Genomic DNA, 15,337 nt, shown 5'->3' on the forward strand with positions numbered 1-15,337 from the left:
AAAAAATGCATAAAAGAGTCGTGGAATAGTCGAGGTGGGTCACGGGATACAGAAAATAGATATGTAGTAAACATCCATGAAACATAAAGACTTAAAATTCTCTTTTTTACAGAAGAGAAAAAACTAGAACTTGGATCTGTCTTGGAAAACACACACACCAATAAACAAAGCATTGTATCTTCTTCAAATGCTACTTTTTCAAGAAGATATTTTTCTTTCCAAGGTGTTCCTCAGGGAAACTTTGACATCCTTGTTCCTCAAACTGTAGATCAGTGGGTTTAACATGGGCACCACAATGGTATAGAACAGAGAGGACACTTTCCCTTGGTCCAGGGGCAAAATAGAAGGTGGTTTGAGATACATGAAAGCCCCAGAACCAAAGAAAAGAGAAACCACAATTATATGAGAGCTACATGTACTGAAAGCTTTGGACCTGCCCTCAGTGGAGTGAATGTGCAGAATGCTGGACAGAATCAGAGCATAAGAGATGAAGATGGTGATAATGGGCATTCCAATGTCAATGGCCACAAGGATGAAGACCACCAGTTCATTTACATAAGTGCTGTTGCAGGACAGCTCGAGGAGAGGAAGGATGTCACACATGAAATGATTGAGAAGGTTGTCAGCACAGAAGGTCAGACTTGCTATGCTTCCCGTATGGACCATAGCCCCTGAAAGCCCCATCACGTAGACACCCAACAAAAGGAATAGACAGACCTGAGGAGACATGGTGACCATGTACACCAATGGTTTACAGATGGCTACATAGCGGTCATATGCCATCACTGACAGGAGGAAGGACTCAGAAATGACAAAGAAGCAGAAGAAAAAGAGTTGAGTCATACACTCTGCATGCAAGATGATGTTCTTCTTTGAGAAAAAACTCTTCAGCATTTTGGGGGTGATGGTAGTGGAGTAGCAGAAATCTATCAAGGAGAGGTTGAAGAGGAAAAAGTACATGGGAGTGTGTAGGCAAGAATTCAACCGAATCAGGGCTATCAAGGCCAGGTTTCCCAGCACAGTGACCATGTAGAAACCTAGAAACAGGAAGAAGAGAGGGATCTGGAGTTCCAGCTGGTCTGTTAAACCTGTAAGGATAAACTCTGTCACAGAAGAGTTCTTAGCTGCCATTCTCCTCTTGGGGATGAGTGGAGCAAGGGCAGTCTGGAGAAAAGAAAAGAGAACCAGTTAGACAGAAAGAAATACCACCACTCACCCAGGATCCATCCCCCATTCTGAAGAATGGAATCCACAGAGAGATTTGAACGTTAAGACAGATGGTAGGAAGGCTTTTGCTGTTTGTTATGGATCTGTCCTACAGCCCAAGTGACTTTATCTTCCAGAGAGAACAGTTAGAGTCTAAACTTTGCCTCCAGAGAGAAAACAGTAATTTATTCATATCCCAATTCATTAAAAAATAAGACAGATATCTTTTAGATCTTTAAGTTAGTCCATGTTCTATGTCCTTCTATCTCCTGCCTGTGCTTCCATTGCTAAACCCTGGGCCTCTTCCCTGAAGAGAGTCCTGTCAAAAGACACTGCAACCCCTCGAACCCCCACCACTGGGTCACTGCTGTCAAATCAAGAAGGTGAGGCCACATTTTTACAGTCTCTCCTAGCTCAAGTGGGTTTAGATTTCATGATAATTTTTTAAAGCTAGCACCTACTTAAGTGGTTCCTATGAGATGCTAGACACTAAGAGCTGTATGACAATATTATTATCCCTATTTTGCAGATGAGACAACAAAGTCCTCAAAATACTGGGGTGCGGCCAGAAGGTGGATTTTAGCAGTCTGACTCTCAGGTGTACCCTCATAACCACTATGTTACATGACTGACAGGGTTAGGAAGTCACTCACCTTCCTTCAGTTTAGAGCTGTAATGCTATACTCTACTGTTTCTTTTCCACAATTGTCCTGCGATAGAAAATTACCATAATGAATAGAAAATGGTAGTTTGAGCTAAGAACCCTCCCCTTCCAATCTGATCTAAAGGATCAGAAACCCTAATTTATCTTGTAGCCATTTCTACACTGAAGAACATGATTTCCAATTGTTAATTTGGAAGCTATAACTATAAGGAAGGAGATGCGCCTTTTCCAGACCAGAGAATAACAGGAAATAAGAAGTTTTATTCGGATTACAGATCTCAGTGGCCTAATTATTAAGACAAAGACTCCCTCAAAACCATTTCCTCAGAGATTATTTTCCCAAAGGAATAAGAAGTGTTTATTTATACCCTTAATATTGGTTGATTTGGCTTTTAGAGACAATTATTTCCACAGACATTTATCCAGTACTATTAAAAGAAAATTCATTGTGGAAAAAAAATTATCATCATTACTATTTTTGAATGCCCAGTAATATACCTGACACTGAACCCTTCTACTGACTTCTGGCTGCCAATATCCAATACAAATACGGAATCCAGGCACCTATTTTGTAACCACTAGCCTAAACTTCCTCCTGACGAGAGCTACTGAAATCCATGAAGCTAAGGTCTTCATTTTCTTGGATCTGGCAAACTCTTGGGAAGAAACAAGTAAATATGCTGCGACTTTAATAAAAAGAAGTGCTTAGAATTTGGAAAGATCAACACAAAAGGCTCTCATAAATTAGGGTAGAACATTCAGTCATTTCTTCATATTCTGATTCATTCTAGGAATGAATTGCAGTATGTCTAGCTCAAACAAGAAGCTAGATTTCTCTGATCCCCTTACTCTGTCTTCCCATGGAATATAAGATTAATTGCAACAAAATAATTTCTATCAAGTAAATGCTCCTAACCTCTGCCAAGAACAGCCTTTTCCTAAGTTACTAACTGGTCAAAAGTGCCTTTGACTATCCCTGCCTTCCACCCACTTTTCTTGAAGCGCGATTGGCTTTCTAGCTTCTTGGTGCTCTCAAATTGAATCCTGCAGGCTAAGATTCTCAACATAGGCAAACATGCAAATTTGTTCTTCCTCTTTAGTTTGCTTTTGTCTTTTTCTGTCTTCTACTCTCCACACAAGCTTCTACCTTGACAAAAGTTGTCTATCATTTGACTTGATCTCTCAGAGCTCTAGGTACCATTCTTTAATAGCAAGCATACACACTAACAGGATTTTAGACCTGAAGACACTTGGGAAATTATCAATTCAGTATTTCCCGAATGTGGATGAACACCACAATTACCTGGGGTGTTTATTAGAAAGAAATTCTGGGCTCGCCACCCAGACCTTCTGAATCAGAATCTGTATGGGTATGAGTATAGTAATTATATTTTTTAATCTTTCCAGGTTATTACAAATCAGCAATTTATGGATGGACAAAGCCAATATTTACCCCCATCTTATATACAGTGACACTAAGGAGATCCCGAGAAGTAAAGCCATTTGCCCAAGGTCACAGATCTAATTTAAGTCTCCAGGTTTCCAGTCTCTCCTGGTCCTTGGGGTCTATATGACCTCCTGATGGGCTGGAATGCAGAAAACAAGTCCTTTAAAAGTAAGCTATCAGACTTCAGATTTTAGATGTAAAGTAGTAGCTAATATCACACTACCACCCTCTAACCATAAACAAGTATATGACTGGAAAAAATATATAAAGCATCTATTTGAAAGCTTTGAGAAGCAGACAGCTCAGGGAGGAAATTCTTAAGAAAAGGCAAGAAAATGAACTACCATTTTCACCCTTTCTCTCTAAGGGCAGTTTCCAAATCAAACCTAGTGGAATGGAGCCCAAGCGAACAGCAGCAGCCTCTACTAGTGGAATAAAGATCAGTGTTCAGGGATGCTAGGACAGCTGGAATCTGTGGGGCAAGACATGAAAAGGAAAAAGCCAAAGAAAAGGACCCTCAGGCATACGCATAGAGGACTCCCTTGAGTTCTTAGCTAAATTCTAAATTTTGTATGTTCATGGCAAGACTCTATATGTCTAGGACACAGCAGCTCTTGGAAGACTAGGACCTGAAGAGATGTCACAGAGGATCCACAGCACTGGGGAGCTGTTAGGATTCTGGCCTAGTGAGAGTGGAGACTCTTTGATGAACAAAGCAGACGTTAAGATGACAGCTCTGAAATCCATACCCTAAGAATAAGGACTAGGCCATCAGGTTAAGGGCAAAGCTGAACTAGACCTATCATAACAAAGGCTAAATCTAAGTCTTAGCAGGATCAGGGTGATCTACTAGGAACTGCATCCCAGAACAAAAGGCAACAATCTATAGAGAAGAGTAACATAATCCACTGTCTCTATAATATATTCATAATTCCAGCATCATAAAACAAAAAAAAAATCACTAGAAATACAAAGAAGCAAGAAAATATGACCCAACACCATTTGTTGAAAAGACTTGTCTTTTTTTTTCCATTGGATATTCTCTCCTGGTTTGTTGAAGATGAGTTGACCATATAGTTGTGGGTCCATTTCTGGGTTTTCTACTCTGTTCTATTGATCTATGTGTGTGTTTTTGTGCCAGTACCATACTGTCTTAATGACTACAGCTTTGTAACATAGCTTGAAGTCTGGAATCTTGATGCCTCCAACTTTGCTTGTCTTTTTCAGGATTGCTTTGGCTATTTAAGGTATTTTGTGATTGCACACAAATTTTAGAATTATTTGTTCTAGCTCTGTGAAAAATGCTGATGTTGTTTTGATAGTGATTGCATTGAATGTGTAGATTGCTTTGGGTAGTATACACGTTTTAACAATGTTTATTCTTCCAACCCATGAGCATAGGAATGTTTTCTTTTTCTCCATTTCTTTGTGTCCTCTTCAATTTCTTTCATAAGTGTTCTATAGTTTTCAGAATACAGATATTTTACCTCTTTGGTTAGGCTTATTCCTAGGAATCTTATGGGTTTGGGTGCAATATTAAATGGGATTGATTCCTTGATTTCTCTTCCTGCTGCTTCATTATCAGTGTATAGAAATGCAACAGATTACTGTACATTAATTTTACATCCTGAGACTTTGCTGGGTTCATGTATTAGTTCTAGCACGGCGAAGTCTTTCAGGTTTTTTGCATAGCGTTTCATGTCGTCTGCAAATAGTGAAAGCTTAACTTCCTCATTGCTGATTTGGATGCCTTTTATTTCTTTTTGTTCTCTGATTGCTGAGGCTAAGACTTCCAGTTCTATGTCAAATAGTAATGGTGAGAGTGGACATCCCTGTCTTCTTCCTGAACATAGAGGAAAACCTCTTAGTTTTTCTCCATTGAGGATGATATTAGGTATGGGTCTTTAGTATATGGCCTTTATGATGTTGAGGTACGTTCCATCTATCCCTACCTTGTTGAGCTCTTTTATGGAGAATGGATACTGTATTTTATCAAATGCCTTTTCTGATCTATTGAGTGTATCATATGGTTCTTATCCTTTCTTTTATTAATGTGGTGTATCGTGTTGATTGGTGAATATTGTAGCACTGCTGCAGCCCAGGAATAAATAAATCCCACTTGATCGTGGTAAATAATTCTTTTAATGTACTGTTGGATTCAATTTGCTAGTATTTTGTGGAGAATTGACTTTTTAAAATAATAGATGAAATAATCATATTGTTTTTATCCTTTCTTTTGTTGATGTGATGTACCACATTGTTTGATTTACAAATATTGGACCACCCCTTGCATCCCTGAAATAAATCCCATTTGATTGTGGTGAGTGGTTTTTTAATGTACTGTTGGATTTGGTTTGCTAATATTTTGTTTAGGATTTTTGGATCCATGTTCATCAGAGATACTTGCCTGTAGTTTTCTTCTCCTTCTCCTTCCCCTTCCCTTTCCCCTTCTCTCCTCCTCCTCCCCCTCCTCCTCCTCCCCCCTCCTCCTCCTCCTCCTCCTCCTCCTTCTTCTTCTTCTTCTTCTTCTTCTTCTTCTTCTTCTTCTTCTTCTTTCTGTAGTATCTCTGTCTGGGTTTGGTATCAGGGTAATGTTGACCTCATAGACTCAATTTGGAAGTCTCTTTAGTCTTCTACTTTTTTGGCATAGTTTAAGAAGAATAGGTATTAATTCTTAATTGAATGTTTGGTAGAATTCACCTGTGGAGCCATCTGGCCCTGCACTTTTATTTGTTGGAAGGTTTTGATTACTGATTCAATTTTATTGCTACTAATCAGCCTGTTCAAATTTTCTGTTTCCTCCTGATTCAGTTTTGGAAGGTTGTATGTTTCTAGAAATTTTCTTCTAAGTTGTCCCACTTGTTGGCGTATACCTTTTCATAATTACCTCTTATAGTCTTTTGTATGTCTGTGGCATCAGTTGTTTTTTCTTTTCCCTCATTTCTGATTTTATTTGTGTCCTCTTTCTCTTTCTTGATTAATCTGGTTAAATAGTTATCAATTTTTTGTTGATCTTTTCAAAGAAGCTGCTCCTGGTTTCATTTATCTTTTCTGGGTTTTTTGTTGTTGTTATTGTTTTTGGTCTGTAGTGGTAATTTATTTCTACTCTAATGTTTATTATTTCCTTCCTTCTCCTAGCTTTGGGCTTTGTTCCTCTTTTCCTAACTCCTTTAGGTCTAAGTTGGGTTGTATATTTGAGATTTTTCTTGTGCCTTGGGTAGGCCTATATTACTATAGATGCCCCTCTTAGAACCACTTTTGCTACATCCCAAAGATTTTGGAATGTTGTGTTTTCATTTTCCTTTTTCTTCATGTGTTTTTTTATTTCCTTGTCAGTTTCTTGGTTGACCCATTCATTGGTTGGTAGCATGGTGTTCAGCCTTCATGTATTTGTGTTCTTTCTAGATTTTTTTCTTGTGATCAATTTCTAGTTTCACATTGTTTTGGTTGGAAAAGGTGCATGATATGATTTCAATCTTTTTTAATTTACTGAAACTTGTTTTCTGCCCTAACATGTGATATATCCTGAAAGATGTTCCAGGTGTCCTTGAAAAGAATATGTATTCTGCTGTTTAGGGATGGAATGTCCTGTATAGTTCTATTAGGTCCATCTAGTCTAATGTGTCATTCAAAGCCAATATTCCTTTGTTGATTTTCTGTGGATGATCTATCCACTGGTGGAAGTGAGGTGCTAAAGTTACCTACTGTAATTATATTACTTTAAAAAATTATTTAATATATTTTGTCTAGTTTTTTAATTGCTTTTGGTAATATGACCAATCCAATATAAGTTATCTGTCATAGCCAAAACCAGAATTCGTAATTGTTTACCTTCACTTGACTGGCTTTTCATGATTTCCAAAGCCTAAAAGGAAGAGAGAGGGAAAGACCAAGAGAAACAAAAGAAGAATATATTCATAAGAATATATGCCTGGGATATAATAAGCACTCAGTAAATACTATGGACTAATATTTTTAATGCTCTGTGTTCAAGAATACTTTAAGTATATTGAGGTTCCTCAAAAAATTAAAAATAGATCTACCCTATGACCCAGCAATAGCACTGCTAGGAATTTACCCAAGGATACAGGAGTGCTGATGCATAGGGGCACTTGTACCCCAATGTTTATAGCAGCACTTTCAACAATAGCCAAATTATGAAAAGGGCCTAAATGTCCATCAACTGACAAATGGATAAAGAAGATGTGGTTTATATATACGATGGAATACTACTTGGCAATGAGAAAGATTGAAATCTGGCCATTTGTAGCAACGTGGATGGAACTGGAGAGTGTTTTGCCAAGTGAAATAAGTCAGGCAGAGAAAGACAGATACCATATGTTTTCACTCATATGTGGATCCTGAGAAACTTAACAAAAGACCAGGGGGGAGGGGAAGGGGGGGAGCGTTACAGAGAGGAAAGGAGGCAAACCATAAGAAACACTTAAATACTGAGAACAAACTGAGGGTGTGGGGGAGACGGGAAAGTGGGTGATGGGCATTGAGGAAGGCACCTGTTGGGATGAGCACTGGGTGTTGTATGGAAACCAATTTGACAATAAATTACATATGTGTGTGTGTGTGTGTGTGTATGTGTGTGTGTGTGTGTATGTATGTATATATATATATATATGTATATATATATATATAGAATACTTGCAGAATATTCAGAACATTAAAGAATGTACTTTTATGAATGTTCCTATTATGTCATCTTTGACATATACCAAGAATATATTTTTCTCATAGATATATTCAATGAATATACCCTATTTATGTAGTAAATGTTCTTCAAGTGATTAGTCTTCTTAATATAAATAATGAAAAAACATGTGAAGAGTCTTAGAAAATTTGAGGAAGACTGTGTCATGTTTTTTTTAGTATTCCTGGATACCCCCATAAAAAAACAGCACAACTAAACAGCAAAGCTTAGTTCCATTAACAACATCTATGACAAAAATAAGTGATATGTTTTCCCCTTTACCTCCAAACACAAGCAGATGGGCACAAACCACCAAGAGGTTAAAATCTGCTTAGTATCAGCATCTGTGCAGGAAGAAACAGAAGGAAGCAACAGGACATCTGACAAACCTGAAACTCCAAAACAACTAATCAGTATTCCAAATAACTCTCAAAAGGCCAGTTTGAAAATAACATGTAAAACTGGAAGGGATTTTTATTCTCCAGTAGTGGATGAATTTTAATTACTCTATAGTAAGATCTGAAGGGGCTTCCACAGTCTGTGCACTATGAACTCTCAAAATAAAGCAACCAAAGCTCCCTACAGGAATAGGAGTAAAACCCAAATTAAACAGAACAAGGTAAATAAAGACAAAAGAAAGATCCAGATAAAGGTAGAAAGGGGACAGAGCCAGGAGATTTCAGACAGTAAGTCATCATATTTTTTAACACTTCACAAAAGCAACAGAATAAGGAGTTCTACAGGCATTAAGTTAGAAAAAAAACTAATTTAATATAAAGATGAACGGTAGAAAAGAATCAAGATGAAACTCCATATAAAATTATAAGTAAAAAGAATAATTTTTTGACAGAAAATGTGGAGCAAACCAGAAAGACTTACTGTATTAGTCTGCTTGGGAAACCATAACAAAATACCACAGAATGGGTCATTTAAGCAATGGAAGTATTTTTTTCCCACAGTCTGGAATTCAGGGAGCCTACAAACATGATCTCTGATGAGGACTCTCTTCCTGTATTAGACTGCCCCCTTTCAGTGGGTCCTCACACGGAAGAAAGAATGGGCTCTGGTGCCTCTTCCTTATCTTATGAATGGCACCAGCCCTATCAGATTAGGACCTTTTGGCCTCATGTAACCTTTATCCCCTACTTTTAGGGCCTTTCTCAGAATACAGTCACATTGAGGGTTAAGGCTTCAACGTATGAATGGGCGGGGGGGGGGGGGGGTAAGGGAACACAGTCCATTGCCCATTACTATAAGTAAACGAACACTATTACATTATTTCAAAATGAACTAAAACACATACAGGTATGAAAGAACAACAAAAGGCAGAATTAGAAAAGCTTATAAATTAGGCAATTGAACTTGGGAAATTATTAGAAATAAAGGAAAAATAATTTAAGAAATATGACTGATTAGAAGTAACTGAAGGGCAAATGAACACAACAGATAATACCTTAGGAGAAATAGAAGGTGAAAAAGTTGGTGGCAAAAAAAGAGACAGAGAGAAAAGAAATTAAGAGGATTTATGGGAAAGCAACAAATACAGACACCAGCCAAAGAAGATCAAATCTACATAGAGTAGGAGCTCCAAAGGAGAAAACCAAACTGTGGGACAGAACAGAAAATAAAGACTACAATTCATGGGCCTTTTCCTAGTGTCAGGAAGAAGAAGAAGGAGAAGAAAAGGAAGGAGAGGAAGAAGAAGAGGAAGGAGGAGGAGGAGGAGGAGGAGGAGGAGGAGGAGGAGGAGGAGAAGGGGAAGAAGGAGAAGGGGAAGAAGGAGAAGGAGGAGGAGGAGGAGAAAAGATTTGAAGTGACCTATTGAAAAGAATCATCGCACTTAAGGAAATTCCCAAAAATATTAATATCAAAACATATCCCACTGAAATTATTGGCCATTTTTAGAAATGTCCTACTTCTTTCTGAAAAGACCTGGAAACAATTATCAAGCCAGAAGCAATGAGCCTCTCTAGCATCTAATTACTCGTCTTGAAATACATTTTCACCACTAAAAGAAAGCACATTTCCTGGAGCGAGGGTTGATTCCTGGACTGAAGAATGAAATGTATGAGATGAGTTCAGAACATCTTGTCATATCGGATAATTCTTTCGTTGTATTCAATTTCTTTCATCACTGTTCTACAGTTTTCAGAGTACAGAACTTTCACCTGTTTGGTTAGGCTTATTCCTAGGTATCTTATTGTTTGTAAATGGGATCAATTCCTTGATTTCTCTTTCTGCTGCTTCATTATTGGCATATAGAAATGCAACAGATTTCTGTACCTTGATTTTGTATCATGAGACTTTGTTGAATTCATGCATCAGTTCTATCAGTTTTTTTGGTGGAGTCTTTTGGGTTTTCCACATAGAGTATCATATCATCAGGAATGAGCAAACGTTTGACTTCTTCCTTGACGATTTGCATGCCTTTTATTTCTTTTTGTTGTCCGTTTGCTGAGGCTATAACTTGCAGTACAATGTTGAACAACAGTGGTAAGAGTGGACATCACTGTCCTGTTCCTGATCTTAGAGGAAAAGCTCTCAGTTTTTTTTTTTTTCCCATTGAGGATGATATTAGCTATGATTCTTTCGTATATGGACTATATGGTGTTGAGGTATGTTCTTTCTATCCCTACTGTCTTGAGGGCTTTTATCAAGAAAGGATGCTGTAATGTACTGTTGAATTAAATTTCCTAGTATCTTGTTGAGAATTTTTGCATCAATGTTCATCAGGGATATTGGTCTATAATTCTCCTTTTTTCTTGGGATTTTTGTCTGGTTTTGGAATCAAGCTAATGCTGGACTCATAGAATGAGTTTTGAACTCTTCCATCCCTTTCTATTTTTTGGAACAGTTTAATCCTTCTTTAATGTTTGATAGAATTCCCCTCGGAAGCCATCCGGCCCTGGACTCTTGTTTGTTCAGAGATTTTTGATTACTGAGTCAATTTCTATAGGTTATGGGTCTGCTCAAATTTTCTGTTTCTTCAGGTCATCATCTCATGGTTGTGGAATGGAGCCCAACATTGGGCTCCACCCTGAGCATGGAGCCTGCTTGGGATTCTCTCTCTCCCTCTCTTTCTGCCCCTCCCCTAATCATTCTCTCTCTCTCCAAAAATAAGTAAATAAAATAAACATTTTAAGCCACGTTGAGTATGCCTAGTGAAGAATAATGATGAGTAGTAGCCATAATGGTAGTAACTGAGGATGTTGATGGTAATGACTGACATGGTGGTGGTGGTGGTGGTGGTGGTGGTGGTGGTGGTGGTGGTAGTGATTATGGGGTGTTTAGCTATACAAATTTGAATGCTTAGACTCCAAGTTTCCCAAGCTGAAGATGACTCCAAATAAAAGGAAAATTAACACACCTGGGAGACAAACCATGATTCCCAGCACAGGCATAAGCCGGACTCTAATTGCTCCTTCAGCAAAGACTCCAGGGCCTGAAATGACTGCATCCCAGGAGGTTCTGCCCATGTGTTGTATAAACAGACCCTCAGTGACCCATTTTTCATAACCCTACTGGCCTCTTGGAATATATTTAGGAATAGATACAAATCTGGACAGCTCCCTCATTTCTTGATGTTTAGTTCCTAACTATTGGAACCAAGGCATCCCCTAAAATTTCCAGGAGACTGTGTTGTTTTTTTTCTCCACACAGGTATTTAATTACAAATTTAAAGCAATTATATGAAAAAAATATTTCTTCCGTGAATTCCTGTTTCTAATTCAGGCTTTATTTCTAAGCATTTGTTTACCTTCATCTCTAAGCGTTTTCTTCTTTATGTGCTGAGTTCTCATAGGCTGCAAGCCGAAGCCTCTTATGGTCCAGTAGAACTAGAGGTAATCATTGTAGTAACTGATATCAAATATATGGATCATGTTTGCTCATTTCATATCATTAGATGATTGTGGGAGTAAAAAATTAAATTTAAATCAGTTCTATCTAGGATTTTTCAGTCCACACCACACTGAGTGGTATTTACTCTACACTGCTTTGTAGAACACATTGATTTCTGATAATAGTATATTCAAGGTGGATTTTCTATGTTTCTTATTGTTTTAAGAGGTGAAAATTGTGTACAAGGGGAAAAGATAAGATTTTTTAAATCTATTGTTGTTATCTAGAAGAAATTTGTTTTCTCCTTAGTAATAAATGGAAAAAACTTAGCTACTTCTGAGACTAGTTATTGTGAAGTTAAATGCCATACCACCAATAACATAACATGTGAAGTTTACAATGCAAGTCTGATTTTTGTGTCTTCACATCCTAAGGATTTAAAGACTCTTATATCTAAGAAAAGGAAATATGGTTAGTGCCAGAGTTATTATTATTATAGGAATCAAATGACACAATGCATTATAAAGTACATTTAATAAGGCAGGTTACAAAATGGTTTTTTAATACATTTAAGGGTGCCTGGGTGGCTCAGTCCATTAAGCATCCAACTCTTGATTTCAGTTCAGATCATGATCTCAAGGATCATGAGTTCAAGCCCTGCATCGGGCTCCACACCATCAGCAAGGAGCCTGCTTGGGATTCTCTCTCTCCACTCCTCCCACCCTCTCTCTCTCTTTGCCCCTTCTCTGTATCTCTGTATGCACAGGTGTACTCTCTTTCACAGTCTCTCAAAATAAATAAACTTAAATATGTGTGTGTGTGTGTGTGTATACCCAATGTAAATATATATATGCATAGAAAAATCTAGAAAGATAGTCACTGCCAGTATTAGTCTCTAAATAGTGGGGGAATATGATGTTTATACTTTCCTTATTTGTATTTCTGATTTTCTACAATGCATATGTATTGCCTTTGTAATTTTTTCAGTGCACCTGAAATTACCAATGAAATCCATCCTGCACCTCCAAAGATTCAATAAATTAAGTTTACTAAATAATAATAAAGTGATACCTAAAGATGAGCTACAGAAATCAGAAGACGGTTTAGTGGAAACAAAACAGATGGTAGTCAGAAGTCCTGGGTTTTAGGCCCAGTTCTGTATCTACTAACTGTATGATTTGGGGTAACATTTACAGTTTGAATTTAAGAGAGAATGAAAAAATAATATAACATTCCTCTTTTTTTCATAGGCTATGCACAAACTAAGCCATCAAGTGTAAAGCACTTTCAACCACGACACTGCTTAGAACTGTAGGTGTGTGGATGTAAAAGCCTGCACATCTGGGCTAAAGGAAATGAGCTCATGATCAGGAGAGAAGAGTTTGAGTTCTAAGTCACTGATAATTTTTAGTAAGCTTCAGGAAACTCACTGAGTGTCTGGCACTTCTGTTTTCTCAGTAGGAAAATAGAAACAAAAATCCTACTCGGAACACATTTCTCCTCATACCCCAAATTTGAGGAGTTAATGAGATTGACCTTCAAAGAGCATTATACCAAAGTTAGTAATTATATGAGGAAGTAATAAAAAGAATGAAAATGTAAGGTTTTTAGCCTAAGAGAAGTATCTTAGAGATGGGATGGCTATAAGTATCATATCCAGCAATGATGATCCATGCTTCTTAGGGAAATGTTGACAATTTGAGTACCTTGCCACTAGGGAAATAATGGGGCCTGGTTTGATATTACAATCTGAACATCATCATCATAATAGCTACTGAGCACTTACTCTGTCCTATATTATGTGCCAATGCCCACCCTGCACCGCAGATCAATTAAATCTGAACATCTGTGGGTGGAGGAATCAATACTTTGTAAATGCTCCAAGGGATTACAGAACACAGTCAATGTTGAGAACCACTGTCTTATAGCCTCATGTCCAGTGAAAACCTAAGAACAAATTCCAGACACCTAATGACAACTCACTTTTATGGGAACCGAGTGCTTGAAAACATTTTCTAAATATGCATTATCCCATGTTATTTTTACAACCGACTTGGAAATTGGTTTCTTCTTTTTTTTTTTAATGTGTATTTATTTTTTAGAGACAGAATGTGAGTGGGGGAGGGGCAGAAAGAGAGGGAGACACAGAATCCAAAGCAGGCTCCAGGCTCCAGGCTCCAAGCTGTCAGCACAGAGCCCAAGGCAGGGCTCAAACCCATGAATGGGAGATCATGACCTGAGCTGAAGTCCGACACTTAACCTACTGAACCACCCAAGCACCCTGGAAATTGATTTCTTTGTCAACAAAAAGCATCCTGCAAGGATTTCATCAGAAGACAAGCTTCATTGCTGTGCAGTTTGCAAACCGAGGAGACACAGCATTCGGCTACAAACCAAAGTAGCTCCGTCAGGGAAGGATCAGGCTTGGGGTTAAATAGGCAAAAAACGGCAAGTTCTGTGTCCTCTACAGAGATTGGTCAGACTGAGGTCCCAAATTGCAAGTTTCAGGAGCAAAGTGACAAGCAGGATACAGCTCACTATTTCTGATAGTTTCACAATATGACAGCTGCTGGAGAGCATGGCAGGATATGTTGTGAGGATTTCTTGGGGGAGTTTGGGGGTGTGGGGTTTTTTTTTTGCAAATTTTGCAGAATTTTCTGCAAGCTTGTCATCCCAGGCTGAGACATGGTCATTCTGCCTGATTAAAATTTTAGTTTTTCTCCCTTGACATGAGGGAACTCATCTTGCCTGGCAGCAGTTGCTAATTATTGGGGTCTTTTGTTCTCATTTTCATCTTTCAGATACAGAAATTGACTTGTCACTCAATGATATGGCTGTAACTACCATACTACCCTGACACTGTGTCAATTTGAGAAGGATATCATGCATTCACATTCAGAAACTATCTGGGAATTGCACAGATGACAAGGAAATTTTATTTCTGAAGCATGTCCAAGCACAAAATATGAAGTATGCTGCTTGTTACCTATAGGACAGAGGTTCTCAGACCTAAGCAGGCATCAGCATCATCTGGAGAGAGTGTTCAACCCAGACTGCTAGCCCCAATCCCAGAGTTTCTGATTTGGTAGGTCCCGGGTGGAGGCTGAGAGTTTGCATCTCTAACATGGTGCTGATGCTGCTGGTCCAACAAATGTACCCTAAGAACCATTGCTGTAGGATATTTAAGAAACATAAAAGTGGTAGAAGCCCCAGATCTTGTCCCCTTTTTCCTCCCAACCTCATGGTCTTTGAAATACCCAGAGCCTGGTCTTTCTCCAGCCAACAGCCAAAGGAAGGGAGGATTCATCGGGAAAGAGCCCAGGATCACCCAACTGAACCCAAGTGCTCAAAACCAGCTTTGCCAAGAAGTCTAAGATGTAGGCTCTCATGGGCTCTTCTCTCCCATCCCCACAGGGCTCCCAATCACAGGGGAATGGCTGCCGAAAATCACTCTACAGTGACCGAGTTTATTCTCAGG

At 38.4% G+C, this 15,337-nt stretch overlaps 1 protein-coding gene across 1 annotated transcript; it reads right to left on the reverse strand.

The window, feature by feature from the left end:
- Window positions 1-6: 6 nt before the first annotated feature.
- Window positions 7-1,917, reverse strand: LOC121026631 (olfactory receptor 8B12-like). The gene is made up of 2 exons (XM_040469426.1): window positions 1,860-1,917; window positions 7-1,164 (listed from the first exon to the last, which is right to left on the reverse strand). Exon 2 carries the CDS (start codon window positions 1,129-1,131, stop codon window positions 199-201), a length of 933 nt encoding a protein of 310 aa, XP_040325360.1. The 5' UTR covers window positions 1,132-1,164; window positions 1,860-1,917; the 3' UTR covers window positions 7-198.
- Between the last annotated feature and the right edge of the window lie 13,420 nt (window positions 1,918-15,337).

This window comes from Herpailurus yagouaroundi, unplaced genomic scaffold (genome assembly GCF_014898765.1).
Source record: "Herpailurus yagouaroundi ecotype Mexico unplaced genomic scaffold, PumYag 149849, whole genome shotgun sequence".
NCBI lineage: Eukaryota > Metazoa > Chordata > Mammalia > Carnivora > Felidae > Herpailurus > Herpailurus yagouaroundi.

Coding starts and splice junctions, on each gene's coding strand:
- LOC121026631 (XM_040469426.1), bottom strand. CDS start 1,131: ATGGCAGCTAAGAACTCTTCTGTGACAGAGTTTATCCTTACAGGTTTA.